We start from the raw sequence: 16,013 nt of genomic DNA, 5'->3' as shown, positions 1-16,013 counted from the left end.
CACTGTGAATTAACTTCCTTATGCACAAAAAAGAACATAAAACATAAGATGAAATGCAGAGGACGAATGTTATCTGTTTAGCCCTTTGCGATCAATTTTGCTTGTTTTATATAGGTAAAACCAATTGCTCTTTATGAGAGCATGTTAGAGAACACTTGGCTGCTATAAATAAATATGATTCTGATAGGAGTCTGCTAGCTAAGCATGTAACTCAGTTTGGCGACACTAAAAGCAATATCTTTCAGTTTTTCCTGGTTAGGGATCACCATATCGGATCACCAGTCCGCAGATTGATTGGCAATGATGTTTTTACGGTGCTGAGTTGCCAGCCGGGTGCCCAATCTTCACAGAAGGCACACACACATGCACCTACCTGCATGTCTTTCAAACTCACTCGACCACAGGGAGGACATGCAAACTCTGCACAGAAGGTTCTCCAACTGAGAATTAAACTAGAGAACCTCTTGCTGTGAGGTGACAACGCTAACCGCTACACCACCGTGGCCATTCCCATAAGTTTAAATCTATGGCCATCGAATGTTTAATTGAAAGTTTATGCATGGGAGGCTTTAGAAATATTATGGAACAGTATGAAGTGGGATGGATTGTTAAACTACATCCTAATAGGTCTCCCGGCTTAAATATGATGGTATCACTGAAGCTGTATTTGAAAACATGTTCACTACATTCATTGTGTTTTATTTAGTTGTTTATATATTAGCATGAGTTAGAGTTATGGCTATTTATTAGATTGTGTTTATAGATTGCGAAAGATTTAATGTTTTTTATATATTATATTAAGTCGATAGTTTTTTACTTTTTTGTTTAGTTATGTGAGAGTACACACCCCCTTTTTATTTTTCTCTGATTGGTTGTTTTTTATATTGATGGTGATATGCTAATGAGTTTCAGTTGTGTCTGTTATTTAAAGAGTTGTAGTGTTTAACATGATGATCTGAAGAAGCAGCAGTATAAGGTGGGTGTGAAAGCGCTAACTCGTTAATAAAGTTATCTTTGTTTTTATCTCTGCTGTGTTTCGTCCTCTGCATTTAATTTTACAGTTAATAATGACTGTCTACAAAGATGTATTTTTTTAAACCATAACCTGTGAGAGCACCTTCTTCCTGTTGGACATAAGGAAATATAAAGGGAAGTGCCCAAACGATTTGTAGGAGGCAGAACTGCCCAGCCATCCCAACATTATACCACAGTGTTATTGCTTCTTTTTGATAGACTGTGACAATTATTTTCTTATGTTACAGCAAGATGTGTAGAGAGTAGGGGAAATAGAACTAAATTTAATGGTAAAAAGAACAAGAAAATAATCTGAATCTCTGGGACACTGTTATACAAGTTACAAGATAAGTAATTAATAAAAGGTGCCTGCAGTTTCCTATTCTCTCAATAGTCTGTACACTTATTGTGCACATTTTTAATATTCAGGAGACAGAAATGATCTGATCTGAGTCTCTGAATAATGCCTCATGAAGAAATATACATTTTTGAGGTGCGGTGCTAATCAAATTCCTGCTTGGAGCACAACTAGAAATTCATACTGCTTCTAACTACATCAGAGTCAGAAAGGTTTCATTAGTTACAGTAGTACTGTTCTAAGGCAAATATGTTTCTGTCACTTTTAGTTTCAGAAAATTAACATGAATATCAAATATATCAAATAGCTTCTTCTCTGGTAGCGTTTGTATCACTTGTCAGAACACATATTCTTGGTATATACCATAATATTGCTACGGAGCTGTCTTGTGAAGTCTGACATCCAGTACAAATGCAGGAAACTCTGACTTGTGTAGCTAAACAGACATATGAATGCCTTAATTTTACTCTTTTTTTCATTACAAATGTTTATGCAGCATTTATTTTATGAAAGAAAATGCCCCTTATTCCTTTTTAAAACAACAGAGCATAGTAAAAAAAAAATGTACGTTAACAGCTGGAGTAAGTGCCAGGGACAAAAAATTATGGAAATTACTTTAGTCTGAATTTCATTTTCAGATCTATTAGGAAGGTATCTTTCAAAAGCAGGTAACAAGCTTTGCCATCTTTGTTCTTTTAGAAGAGGTTAAGGTGCTGTGAAAGTTCTTCTGCAAGTCACACTTCTGTGTTTCTCTAGGAAAGTTAAATACTATGGCTAGCTGCATAAAAGCAAGCTTAAATGTATAAATGTTTGACTTCTGCTGCAAGTTATACTTCTCTGTTGCTCTGGGAAAGTTAGATACTTTGGCTAGTTGCATAAAATCAAGTTCAAACATATAAAATAGGCACAGTTCATGAACCTAATATGATAGCAGCAGGAATGGCTACTGTGACATATGCTGTTGCTATGCAACTTAACATTTGTGTTTTAGTTAACTCCCTCTAATTACACTTGTAAGAGAAAAATAACAATAATAGTAATGTGTAGTTGTGATCAGATTTGATGTTGTGCTTGTCGAACATCCAACATCACATGATCAATCTTTCTCTGCAGTGTCTAAACAAGTACAGCACAATACAGTACTACTCAGCCTACATAAGTCACTATGTACATTTTTATAAGGTGGTCAACAGCAATTACATGTAAACATTATTGTGGTGAGGAAATATTATTGTAGCATAGGCCAAGCTAAAACAAGGCAAGTGTCAAATGTGAACACAGACCACCAACCTACCTAGAGTGCTAATGATAGGCACCACACACCAGAAAGAAAGCAGCTTCCTTAATTTGTTTGCCCTGTCACTATCACTAACTCATAATGAGTTGAAACACGGGCTATCAAAGAAGCCATGACCCCCCCCCCAGCATACTTAAATATAACCAGAGCCTATCAACCTTGTACAAAAAAGCATTTGACAGTGAATACTATTCATTATTTGAATATACTTGGAATCAAAGTATAAACAATCTGTAAATGAGGACAGAAAACACAAATGAAAGTATATAAATATGGCATATATGTCAAGATGAATGGTCTGCCCTGCTAAAGATCTGTTCACTGATACAAGGCATGACAAGTTTATAGGTTGAGGGCTTCAGTAGTTCCCCCCAAGCAAAATTAACTTAGGCAAAAATGTCAGGCAGCAACTAATCCTATCATTCACACATAAGAACTCAGATGAGGGCACATTTTGGGAAAACACAAACAATAAAATTAATGTCATAAAACAATCAAAGCAGCCTGGAACTGTGAGTTTTGGAATGTTCAAAAAGGGAAGCTGCAACTTTCCTATAGTAGGTTTCCCTAAAAAAGGATAGCAGAGGTTGTACATTGGCTGCATTATGCAGTCACAGGAGGAACAATCTGCAGAACAAAGTAAATCCCTCCCTTCTTCCTCTTTTCTAAGTTTCTGAGACCTCAGAATTGGTATATTTAGAGATCAAGGCTGTGTGGGAAAGGATGTGGGGGCTTCCCTCACACGAGAAAGTTGTAAGATGGCTTGCCCACTGAAAAACGTGTTTTTGTCGGTTGTGAATTTTTGGGAATGTTGCTGTTTTGAACACTGTCACTTCTTAAGGATTTAAATGTTTCAGTTCAGATTATTTGCATGCTGCTGTGGCAAGTGTGATAGAGTGGCGTGACATATACAGATTCTACAAGAAATTTACATTTTTTTCTTTTTATAGACAAAGTGATAAGAATTCTATTTGTTTTAGATAAGGGCAGCATTTTGTCATATCTTCTCGTTCAGGTTTTTTTTTTAGGACATTTGTTAACTAGATGATTCCACTGGACACATGTGGATCTTTTTAAGTGAGTACTCAGAGCTACACAGTAGTCAGAAAGGTGGAAAGAATCAAATGAAGTACCTTGTGTACAAGAAATAGCTGAAAAGCTTATTCCTTTGTGCTGTTTGACTAGTTCCATCAGATTTCATCAGGAGAGTTCACTGGTTAAGGCTTCTTTCTCATTGCTGCAGGGTGTTGGTGCAATCCCTAGCTTCACTCACTGTCTGTGTGGAGTTTGCATGTCACCTTCTTTCAGGATGCATTTGGGTAGCAAGAAGGTTTAGTGGTTATGACCTCTGCTTTACAGTTCCATTGTTCAATATTCAGTCTTGACATCTGTCCACTTTCTATGCAGAATTTACATGTTCTTCCCATGTCTATGTGAGATAACTTTGTCTGGCCACAATCTTTTCACAAGCTGCTTCTTGTAGTCCAGTGTTTCACTCCCTCATCCTCAATCTACCAACTGCATAACTTTGAGCAAATTCCTTAACCAGATAGTGCTCTTGAGTAACTGGAAAACTGGGCTAGGCTTACTGGTGGTTTTCTGGAACATATTCCCAGTAATTGGCTATGAACTGTTTTGTCAGTTAGTGTACAGGATTATGGCTATGACAATGACTTCATTTCTATAGCCTCTTTCAGTTAATCAGTTAGTGCTCTTGGGCATTTGGGAAACTGGGCTAGGATCCTAGGTGGTCTGCTGTACTAAGTACCCATACACCTAAATGAGATCAGGGAGCATTTATAAATTCTAAGGCAATCTTATACATTTACATTTAATGGAGGAAAATGTATGATTTTTTTCTTTTTGTTAAGACAAAGAACACTGAAGCCCAAACATATAAACTGTCAGAGACATCAGCCCACAGAACTGTTTTAAAAGGAAAAAGGCAGCAATGTCTTCAAATATAACAACACAGCAGTTTGAATTACTGGCTAACGTGATAAAAGTAGTGGAAAAAGAGTGACAAATAAAAGAAATGACTGACGTGTAGCCAGATGCCTGCAGATAACCAACAAAGCTCTTGTGAGATACTTGAAGCAAGCCAGATGGAATACCAACTAGCTAAGTTCACAGACATCCACTTAGTGTCCAGTGGGATATCAATGATTACTACCGATGCCTCCAGACAAACAGCACAGATGAACACAATAACTCCCAGCAGTAAATGAATAACAAAGCATAAAGTCTTGCTACAGGTTAATAAGAAACATTAACTTCACCTGTGCTAATAGTTCTGCTGGTGGTAAAATGCACAAGTAATACACTGGCTTTGGCCCAGTATGATCATGATTTATAATATTTAGCATTTCCCCAGTGTTGGTCCCAATCTTCATTTTCTACCATTCTCTCCATCATCACCACCCCATCCTCTACAAACAAAATTATTTAATATTGGTTGCCAGTGCTCTCATTTACAAATGGCCTGCTAATTATCATGGCTGTAAGAAAGCTGAGAAAGATGGCCATCAACAGTTGATTCCAGGTATTAGGTAGTGTTGATACTTGTCCACATTTCTGACAAATACCCTATTACAGTGCATAGTTCAAATTAAGGAAGCACACAACAAATTAAAAAAAAAGTTACAGTACATATAAACTATAAATACATTTAAAGTGTGAATACATACTTTAAAAATGTCTTCAATTAGTCTATACTTTTCTGTGTTGTTCACATTAATGTCTCATTATTAGCACACAATACAGACAACAAATATGGCAAACACAGCTGCAACTTCACCAGAGTGAAATGACATACAATGATACACACAATAACCAATCAAAACTAAATGTACTAAGTAAGTGGCAGTGGACATCTATGCTATGGGACATCACAAACAGAAGCAGCTTTGTTTAATGTAAACATTGATTTTAGGGATAAAAGTCCATTTTTTTTCTTTTGTTTTAAATATTCTTTGAAAACGTAAACATATTGGAAGTGCCTTGGATGAGGTATTAAAGGTATTCCTCCAGGAGTAAGGCTATTTCCGATGTAAGTTTCTCTGAGCCTCCTTAAGCAAGCTGTCAAAATCCATGATGCCATATTTGCTTTTAGTAGCAGCAGGGGCAAAACCATCAACACTGGAATCTGGAAAATAGTATAAAAGGCCAGTATATAATCATTTTTCAATAAAGCTATGCCAAAAATGTACAACAAATTACGTGTTATGATGTGCACAGCATTTTCATGGTCCAATTTCTTGCCTTTTGTCATCTATCCCATGGATTTCCACCAGCCACCAAATATACTTACCATTCTCATGAGGGCTACTATGTTTAAGAAACATAAACACTGCATCTATTGCAAAAGCCTCACATGAATCCCAATAGCTGCATTACCATTTAGTTATTTATACACTGATGCTGTAAAATTCTAGAAGGCGGACAAAAAGTTAGAGGGATGCTTAGCACAAGGGGTAGACATCTTATCCATCCTTAGACTGAATTCTGTAACTCTCAATCTCTTTTTTTATAAAATCCAGGGCAATATGAAAAATAATTAGGGACAACAGCACAAAATCAGGGTACATTTTAAAACTTTGACGGCATTCACACAGAAAGTTGATAGAATAAGGTCATTTGTGTTAATATGCATTTCGGATGAGCAAGTATGCAAATGCAATGGATGGAATTGTTTAATTATTAACTCTCATTGTTTTTCTTTCACAAAACTGCAAATATAATGAGGGAATGGGTAGATTTCTGAGGAAAAAAAACAGTAATATGTGGAAGTTATAGCTTTCTCATTCCTAACTTTCTCTCCAGGAATGTCACGATGAAACACATACATGCTTCCAAATACATGCATCAGATCTTGAGTTCACTACATGGAAGCATCTTAACTGGAGGAAGCTGACAGTGCTCTACTTAAGCTGCATCACTTACACGATGGGGTACTCAGCCCTCTCACTCCAATGAAGTTGACGGTTTTTCTGCCTTTCTCCTTGCACTCATTTGCATAAGTGAACCATGGAGTCTTGAACTAGGTACAAGCACAGTAACACTGGCTTATATGAATAATACACACACTCACATACATACATACATACATACACACACACACACACACACACACACACACACACACACATGCATGTGCACGCTTACACACACGCACACTATCAAACAGACACACACTCGCACTGTCACATACACACAAAAACAGATTTGTATGAAATATTTGGACAAACAGTTATGCAAGATTTGCACACAGAATGTCAAAATAAATTCAATGAGATGGGCTATAGGCTGGAGAATTGTGGCCTAGAGCATGACTTCAGAATTCTAAAATAAGAGCAGTTATGTCAAACAACAGCCTTACAGAAGAAAGTTGTTCACCATTTTGGGCAGACAGGGCAAAGATGATAGAGTATTGTTGCACCACAAATGCCAGTCATCCCAGAAATTGCATATTTTATTTATTTAATTAGTTTATTTATCGTGGTAGTGTACTGATCATAAACTATTTGTGAGTATAGCCCAGGTGAAGAAATTCACAAAATATACAACATAACAAATTCACAAACATAGAATAATCACAGAAGGTAGATAATTCCATAGACAATTGAAACAAAATGCAAATATTATTAAAGTAGAAAAACAAATGTGAATTAATTTTAGCAGTAAATATGAGAAGGAAGCAGCACATGAGAACAGAGCATGATAATAAAAGTGATGCAGGTGAGGGAGGTAGGTTAGGTGAGGAATTTAGGTTATGTGCTCAGCTGAAAAGCACTTACAGTCACATTTTTGACAGAGGTGTGTTGTGCTTTGCCTTTGACCACTTCTTTTCACCTTAACCATCTTCTTTTAACTCACTGCTGCTGCTCCTTCTTCCTTCTCTCCTTCCTGTCTTGCACCCTTTGTCCTCTTTCTGTTTTGGGCCTGGTTTCACCTTGTCTGTGCTATGCCACATGTCATCATCTTTTACCAGGTTCCTTCATTCCATCCATGCTCCCCCTATTTGCCACAGCCCTGCCTTGATTACTTCCTATTCCTTACAGCACATCCATCTAGATCCTATAGCCCCCACTGCCTGCATTTGAAAAATTCAGATTATGAACCTCCCACTATCCACTGAAGCTGTACCATCTCCATTTTCAGCAGTCTATTCTGTCTGTATACTCTGCATTCTCCCCTCCTGGAGGTCCTAAAACCATGGTGCTTACACCTAGAGCACAAAGATCATTTTACCTTCTGTCTTCCACTCCATCCTTTTGAATTTTTATTTGTTTCTATAAGGGCCAGTGGTCTGGACCTTCTAGTTTATGGCTGCTACAAGCTGATAGTAGTATGGCCTAACTGATTTGTTCTATCTGCTCTGTGGCCATTTCATTCTTTGTACTGTTTATGGGCTATTTGCGTAATGTGGTTTTAATATGACTGACCTGACATGCTGCATCTGTCTAATATCAGGTCTGTTTTGCACTCTGCTTTCCTACTTTGTTCCAGTTTTTATTGGTGTATATCCAAGCTGGAAGAAATGGGATTAATGTTGTGGACTTTGTAGCAAGCAGTCTGTAGGCATCAATAAGACAGTGATATGAGGGTGTCTGAAGTTTGACTAGTATAACAATGGATAAATCTATAGTCACCAAATGCTTTGCAACAAGAGCAGTTCTACAGTGATTGGGTCATCAGCTCCAAAAGCAGTACTAGAACTATTACAAGGCAACTAGATTTTTGCAAATAGCTATAAATTGGCAGGTGGCACACCAGGTTAAAGCTGTGAGCTGTAGTTCCTGTGAAAGAGACTTTGAGTCCCTCAGCCCCCAGTTGTCTGTTGAGTGGTCTTGAGGAAAAAGTAATTTAACCAGGCAGTGCCTGACGGCACCTGGGAAAGTGGCAATGCTCGTCAGTGGTTCCCTGCACAGTAAGTCTAGTAATTACCTAGGAATTTATGAAATCTGAGTTAAATCTACAAACCAATCTAGGTTTAAACTAAAAAAAATGAATTACAAAGAAGTAACTAACACCACAAACATTTTTTTTTGTAGCTGCAGCCCTAATAAATAAAAGTGTCAATGGGGGATATTTGCTGGATAAAATAATATGAAACTTTTAAACAGCAGAGTTAAAGAGCATGGGGGTATGACTAAACCAAAAAGTCTGCTTTTAACACCTATGGTTATTCTAAGGACCAAGAACAGAACTAATGCATTTGCCTATCAACCAAAAACCTGAATTAAATGCATAACACAGATTAAATTCCAAAAGACAAACAGAAAACTGAATTAAAACAATCCAGTAATTTATAATGCGAACTAGCTTAGTTAACAGTTGCATTTAAAAGGAACATATATATCTCATGCTGCTGTTGTTGTTTGTCTTTTGGCTTTTCCCGGTTAGGGGTCGCCACAGCGGAACTCCGGTCTGCTAATGATTGGCAGTAGATTTTCACGAACACCGAGGTGCCAGCTCGACGTTCAACCTTCAATGAAGGCATGCCCGTTTACGCATGTCTTTCGTACACCCACCCAACCGCAGGGAGGACATGCAGACTCCACACAGAAGGCACTCCCCACACTCCAGCCGAGAATCAAACGGGAGAACCTCTTGCTGTGAGGCAACAACGTTACTGCTGCACCACCACGGATGTTCTCATGTTGAAGGAAATTATTTTTGTGGCAACTGACATCAGCTATAAACAGTGTTTCAGAGGAATAAGGGCATTCCGTCAGAGGTTGCAAAAGAAAAACAAAACATATCAAAAATGAGCCCACACAGCTATACTTTGCAATGATTAGTTCAGAAAATAACACTGGCAGATATACCCATTAATGACTGAAAATTAAAATAAAAAATCAACTTTTAAAAATAATCAGAAGTTCTGTAAATGAATGTACTTCCAAACTAGACAGAAGGTTACAAACATCAGGCCCAGTAACTCAGCAATACTTTAGAGTGAAAATAAGGTTAGGTAAAACATTCTTGTCTCATACGCCTGCTCTTTTCCACATAAAATGAACAGTTCTCTGACAAATCACAGAGAACTGAAGTCATTAAATAACATACATTTGAATTAGGGACTTCATATTCTTCAGAAAATGCATACTAACACAAATCCAATCACTCTAGAAACTTTCTACATTCATAAGAGGAACATTCAAATTTCTGGGCCTTTGACCCTCCATTATTTTAGTCTTTGTCCAGATTTCTTGCATTAATAGGTTGAGAGGTATGAAAAGGGCAAAGACAATATACACAAATTGCAGTTTCCAACTAATTTTTGTGTTAGCGATGAACAGATTTATTGTCAATGAAACTGGGTTCAAATGTGAATGGTCTCAAATGGAATGCTTACAGAACCATTTTTACCATCTTCAGTAGTCATACAGTGCACAGAGAAATGACAAACACTAACACTTAAATGAAAGAGTAACCCATTCACTAATGAAACACAGGGAAAAAGTTGTTCCAAATCCCATTTCCCTTGATGGTGGACAAATTAGCCATTTCCGCAGAAAGTAGGACTAGTAAGAATCCTAATACAGCAAAAAATTAAGTTGAAACTTGAAAAAGTTTTACTAAACGTGAGATCACAGCAAAATCAAAGATAGTTGACCTTCTTGAGAAGCAGCTATCTTGGACACAATAATCTACAGTTGAACGGGTTTTGATTACCCAAAAAATAAAAGAGCTCCTCTCCAACCTGTTGTTCCAGTAATGCATATGAATTTGGCAATAACTTGTAAAGTCTTTGTAATGGCTGTAGAGTGGATTAGGAGAAGTGATGGGAGCACAACACACATAGCTTTAGAACTAGGCAGCCTTTGTGTTGCCAGAAGGTTTTTGACGTCAGCAGCAATGAAATGAACTGCATTATATATCTTTCTAGGTAGCACTGTCGGTATTCTAACAAAGTAATCTAAGCCCTTGTTCAGTAAAGAAGGTCAAAAAGTAAATCCTGCTATTGAATTTTTCCAAAAAAAAACCAGAGAGAAAAATTCCTTCTGTACAGTACACAATTAAATGTTTATTTCTCTAAAACTTGTCATCAACAGCCAAAATCAATATTACACACCTGGATTTCTATACCTGATAATGGCAGCATATTAAATGCTACTCTTCACCTCTTCACCGCTCTACAATTTAACAAGTTCCATTAGGATCAACAACAGGTAAAACAGGTAAAGGCAGAATGCAGAGTGGCTGTAGCAGTGGACAGTGAGGGCTGTATGGAGTTATCAGTTTCATAAGAAGCAACAAACACCTCTCTCTTTACATCACAGGAAGTTTATGGAGGTGAAATTGGTCCAAGAGGTATGGTTTACTGCGTTTTGATGAAACTCTCAAGTGTTTGTGAATACAAAGTTCTCCTTTATCAATTAGGCTCTACTTTTATGGATATGATTTTAATGTTTAAAGATATTAAACCTTTGTATTGGGCTGTGTGGGGGAGGGGTTGAAAAAGCCTTGTCAAGAGTGCTTTCTATCGTGATCATATGTGTCTTTTGAGCTTTAAATTTTACTCAAATTCTATTGAGCAACAGTCCTGCATTCTGGTTACCAAGTGCCCAGCAGAGAAGGAAAACAATCTGAAGGTTGGGTTCGGGACACAAACAACAAAAGGAAAGATGTCTGAAATGAGGAGATTAGAAGGGAATAAAAACAAGCCAAGTCTCCTGGAGATAGAGCTGTGGTGTCTAAAAGTTCCTGCTAACACTAATCCCACAAACTGTAGTAAGCTTTACTAGGGGGCATCTAAACTTCTAAATCACAGAGCAAGGGAGCAGGGGTAAAAAAAACAATCACATGTTAAAGCACCTTTATTGAGTGCAATGGAATGCAGAAAGAAGACAGTGATAATGTCACACTAGAGTACAGTTGCAGCTCTCAAGGTCTTCCAGGGAAAGAGAGATTACAAGGAAGTCACCCAGGATGCTGAGCTGAATAGAAAGACTAAGATATGAAGAGAGGTTAAAGAAACTGAAACTCTTTTCATGAGAAGAAAAGACAGGTAATGTGACATAATATGGGTACAGGAGGCACTAAAGGGAAAATAAATGGAATTGTGAAGGAAATAATACTTGTAAGGGATGGAAGGCAGGATGAATGGTCATGATCAAAAGATCAAAGTGGCACAACCTAATCTACATATGGGAACATACTTTTTTCAAAAGGCAGCATTAAACAGTGGGTACGTGGGGGAAGGGGCAACTATCTAAACAAATAGCACAGCTAATGCAGCTAAAGCTTTAAAAATCCTTGGATTCCTGGAGCTATAGGATGGAAGACAGAGACACATCTGCACTCAGGTAGACAAGACAGATTCATAGTCTCCTTCTAGTTAACTCATGCAATGCAACAATAAGGAATTAGAAGACATCTACAACTTGTACTGGTTAAGTCTTAAGAAGCCTTTTTATGCATGAATTACTGCAATCATATCGACATGCTAACTACTTTTTTATCACCTGTTAGAAGAGCTGATGTCAAAGCCTGAAGTTGCTTAGAGTCGGTACCAATGTGACTTCACTATCGCAATCCTCTGACACCAAACGGGGAGACTAAATGGAATTTCCAGCAATGGGCCTGATAAGAGACAGCAAAATTATAAACAAGTGCTACTCTTATTTCTAATGGATGAATTATTGGAATTCTGGGAGTTTCATATTCTGTAAGCAACTGGTAAAGTTTACATCCTTTTAGAATAACCAAGGGGAATGACTACTATTGCCTTTACCAGTGGCTTTCCTTTTGCTTTATATTCTGTTCTAGACTGATTTTCTGATAAAAAATAAAATAAATAAAATACATTTACATTATTTAAACGTTCTTAGACAGAGTTTCAATTCTGAGAGTTCAAGGATGGTAAAAAAAAACTAAAAAGCATGGACAAGGCCCAAAAACCACATGAAGTTCTCTTATAATCAAGCTTATGTTTTTACAGTTCATTTCCTTGGCTCTTTTATAGTGGAATAGAGCAAACATGATGTGACAATGTGAGGCATTGCCAGCTATGCCAGGAGAAGTAGGGCAGTGGATGTGCAACATATGCCAGCCCAGCTACCTTTTGTAAAGAATTATATGTCATTTGTATATCAAACTGATTTGTGTTGAAAAATGTATTTGTGTAGCTGCTTATGTTAAAAATATACAAACAGTGGGTCCTGACTGTACTGTAAATGATTAAATGTATAAGTTTTGACAGAGGATACTGGAAGAGAATGTTAATCTCAGTCCAGCTAACTTTGTAGAATTGTAAGAAATTAAATTACTTAATTTAGGCCATAAATATTGTATCTTACAATTTTGATTGCAGTCAAAGACTAAATGTCTGTGCCACAAAATGTTTTATTAGCTCCTGTAGAAGTAGTGCTAGTGTTTTATGGTTTTATAGCTTCCGGATGTTATAACACATCTCAGCAAAGCTCTGTGTGTATGGTAACACATATGTGCTAAATTCTGGTTCAGTTTCTAGCAATGGGGGGTAGCATTGGAACCAGAAGTCAGATGAACAGATATATGTGATGTCATTCTGTAATCTAGGACAAAAAAATTATGTTTTAATAACAGATGAGAGCGGAGTCTCAGAGCACTCTGTTGTTGGAACCTGACAAGGAAGGACTCCTCACCTACTTCATCTTGCTGCTCTAGTAAGTGAACCATGGAATAGTAATTCTTTAGATCAGCAAGAAAATATAGTGAGATTAGTTAAGTACTGTTTTCCTGTATCTGTGTGAATCTATTCGTCTGTGTTATTTTAATATTTCCTGTGTCTGAAACTCTGGTGTTTATTGTAAATAGATATTTAGTATTTTCATGTTCTTTTATTACTTATTATTACATATATTTAAAACTTTCAAGAATATTTTAACCTTTGAGAGTACTTGTATCTATTTGGTGACACTCTGTGGCCACTCCTGAAAGCCTTACTGCATTGGCCAAATATTATCATTTGTATTAATATTAATTTCACTCAGTATAATTGGGTACCCTTGCAAAAGCCTTACAGTAGTTGGCTTTGGAGTGTCTGCTGTCAGTGTAACTACCTTATAGTCTGGGCAGAAGGGGGCATAGCCAGTAAATCTGTGCTAGGCTTTCCCAGGTGTGTGTGTGTGTGTGTGTGTGTGTGTGTGTGTGTGTGTGTGTGTGTGTGTGTGTGTGTGTGTGTGTGTGTGTGTGTGTGTGTGTGTGTGTGTGTGTGTGTGTGTGAAAATCAAATCTCCAAGAGTGTGTGTGTCAGCTGTTTGGAGCAGGGACACAAAGCACTGATTTCAAAGAGAGAGTGGTGGAGGACTTTGCTTGGATATTTGGATGAGGACTCAGCTCTATAGCTGTACCAGTGAGGAGTCTTATTGGGGATCTGGGCAGAGACAGAAAACCAGCCCCCTGACTGCGTGTGTTCCCTGTGTGACCTTAAGGAAAACTATGCTTGATGCAGAGAGCTGCATCAGGAAATACAGAGTATATCCATTTTTGTTCCAAGTGGATGCCCCTGTCCAGTGCCAGCAGTTAGGATTCAGACTCCTTCATTACGGGCCAAGAGTGGGGACATCACAATGTGTATATATCAAGATGATTATATAATGGGAAATGATGTCCACTAAAAGGATATCAGACAGAATTCACAAACAAACTCTGACTGGCTAAAACTAAGTTATTCCAAAGGATATGAGGTACACAAACTAGCAGCAGGCAAGTCTCATTTCATTTGTATTTGTTAACCAGGGTAAAGCACAGATCTACATGGACTTTTTTCAGACTCAGCTTAGTAGCACTATAACAGATAAGGTTATAATCAAGCAATAGACTACTATCCAAAATGTTTTCATGAAAATATCCATTAACAGATGTCAAATGAATGTGTTTTTTACCTGTGTAAAATTCCTTCACCATAAAAATATGTGTTATAAGACAGCAATCATTAATGGTAAAAATATAAATTAATTTTATCATTCTAAAACTGACAATCAGTACTACTCCAGAGTTTATTGTTATTTATTAATACAGACTGGAAGAGTAAGGCTGCAAATGTAAGAGCAAAGTAACTCATTGCAAGATTGCTGTAATGGGAAACTTGAGCAGTCACTGGATGTTTGGAAGCAAGCTAGCCAAGACAGTAGAAATGCCATAGCAGAAAATATGCAATTGGACATTTTGCTGCAAGCCACAGCTATAAAACTATAACCACTAGTCAGAAAGACAAAAAAAAGTGAATGAGACTATTTTCCTACTGGAATTCATTACATAATAAGCATTGCTTTATTTCTTTTGTGGTATACAGATATAAAGCCCTGACTATAGCTTAGTCAGCCTGGGGTTGATTAGCTGCTTGGGTGACTTATGGGGCAATGGGGAGGATGGGCTTGCCTATTCTTGGGGTGGGGGGTGCATGAGCACACAGCATGGTTGGAGCTTCCTGGTAGTGGATGGAAGCCAATCGAGATGTGCTATGGTTGAGGAGTGGGACAGCTTGCCGACATTAATCTTTGTGGAAGTCAGGAGTAGTTATGTGCGCCTGCCTATTGCATGGTCCCACACATGTTGTCAGGACACATATCTGGGAAGTAACCAGGAGTAGACTTAAGATAGAGCCCTCATGGCTGGAAGTTAGACAGCATAACCCTCTCAGGATGTCTTCAGGATCTATGCTGGCCCTGGCAATGAAATCAGTATAAGTCTGGGGCTAGTTTGGAGTACCCAGTAGATGCAGTGATAGATGTCTATCATTGGGTTGGCTTTCAGGATACAAGTAGGGTGGAAAAGAGACAGCAACAAAAAACAGATATATCACTGCTGTCTTCAGAGTGCAAAAGTATGTGGCTTCACTTCCTTTCTAGTTTCAGTACAAATCTCACTACTCAAAAATTAGGAAACAAGAAAGAATAGTTTCCAAGAAAATGAAGGACAATCCCTTTTCGAAAAGCAATGTAAGAAAAGCTGAGTGGTATGATAGGGCCTGCTAATGATATTTCACTTAATATGTTTCTGATAAAGTGGCTTATGTCACAGTTAACCGATACATCCCAATGCATAACCATACAAGGCATAAGCTGTGACTCTGTTTGTAGCCATCCTGGTGTTCCACAAGTCTCAGATCTTGGGCTAACATCATTTTATATTGTGCTTGCCTCAATCCTACATCTAAGACATGCTGGATAAATGAACATGCAGACAAATGTAAGACTGATAAAGCAGCAAGAAAACCCAAAAGCAGTGAGTGTGTTCCAGCAGCAAACCCAAGCAGAATTCCAAGCAAAACCACGGCTGGTAACAGGCAGAAAGGCAAGGCTCAACAGTTGTAAAATCTACAAGTTTTATTAAAAGTTAGCGCTTTCGCAG

At 37.7% G+C, this 16,013-nt stretch overlaps 1 protein-coding gene across 1 annotated transcript in view; it reads right to left on the bottom strand.

Annotated features, from left to right (window-relative positions):
* Nucleotides 1-4,008: 4,008 nt before the first annotated feature.
* The window catches only part of PPARGC1B (PPARG coactivator 1 beta), a 516,583-nt gene continuing 504,578 nt past the window's right edge, over nucleotides 4,009-16,013 (bottom strand). The window contains exon 12 of the mRNA XM_044067742.1: nucleotides 4,009-5,814. Within this exon, the coding sequence (XP_043923677.1) occupies nucleotides 5,708-5,814 (107 nt within the window). The 3' untranslated portion in view covers nucleotides 4,009-5,707. The remainder of the gene's footprint in view (nucleotides 5,815-16,013) is intronic.

Source organism: Protopterus annectens, chromosome 3.part1, assembly GCF_019279795.1.
Source record: "Protopterus annectens isolate FY-2018-M chromosome 3.part1, PAN1.0, whole genome shotgun sequence".
Lineage (NCBI taxonomy): Eukaryota > Metazoa > Chordata > Ceratodontiformes > Protopteridae > Protopterus > Protopterus annectens.
This window is presented reverse-complemented; position numbering and strand designations above follow the sequence as displayed.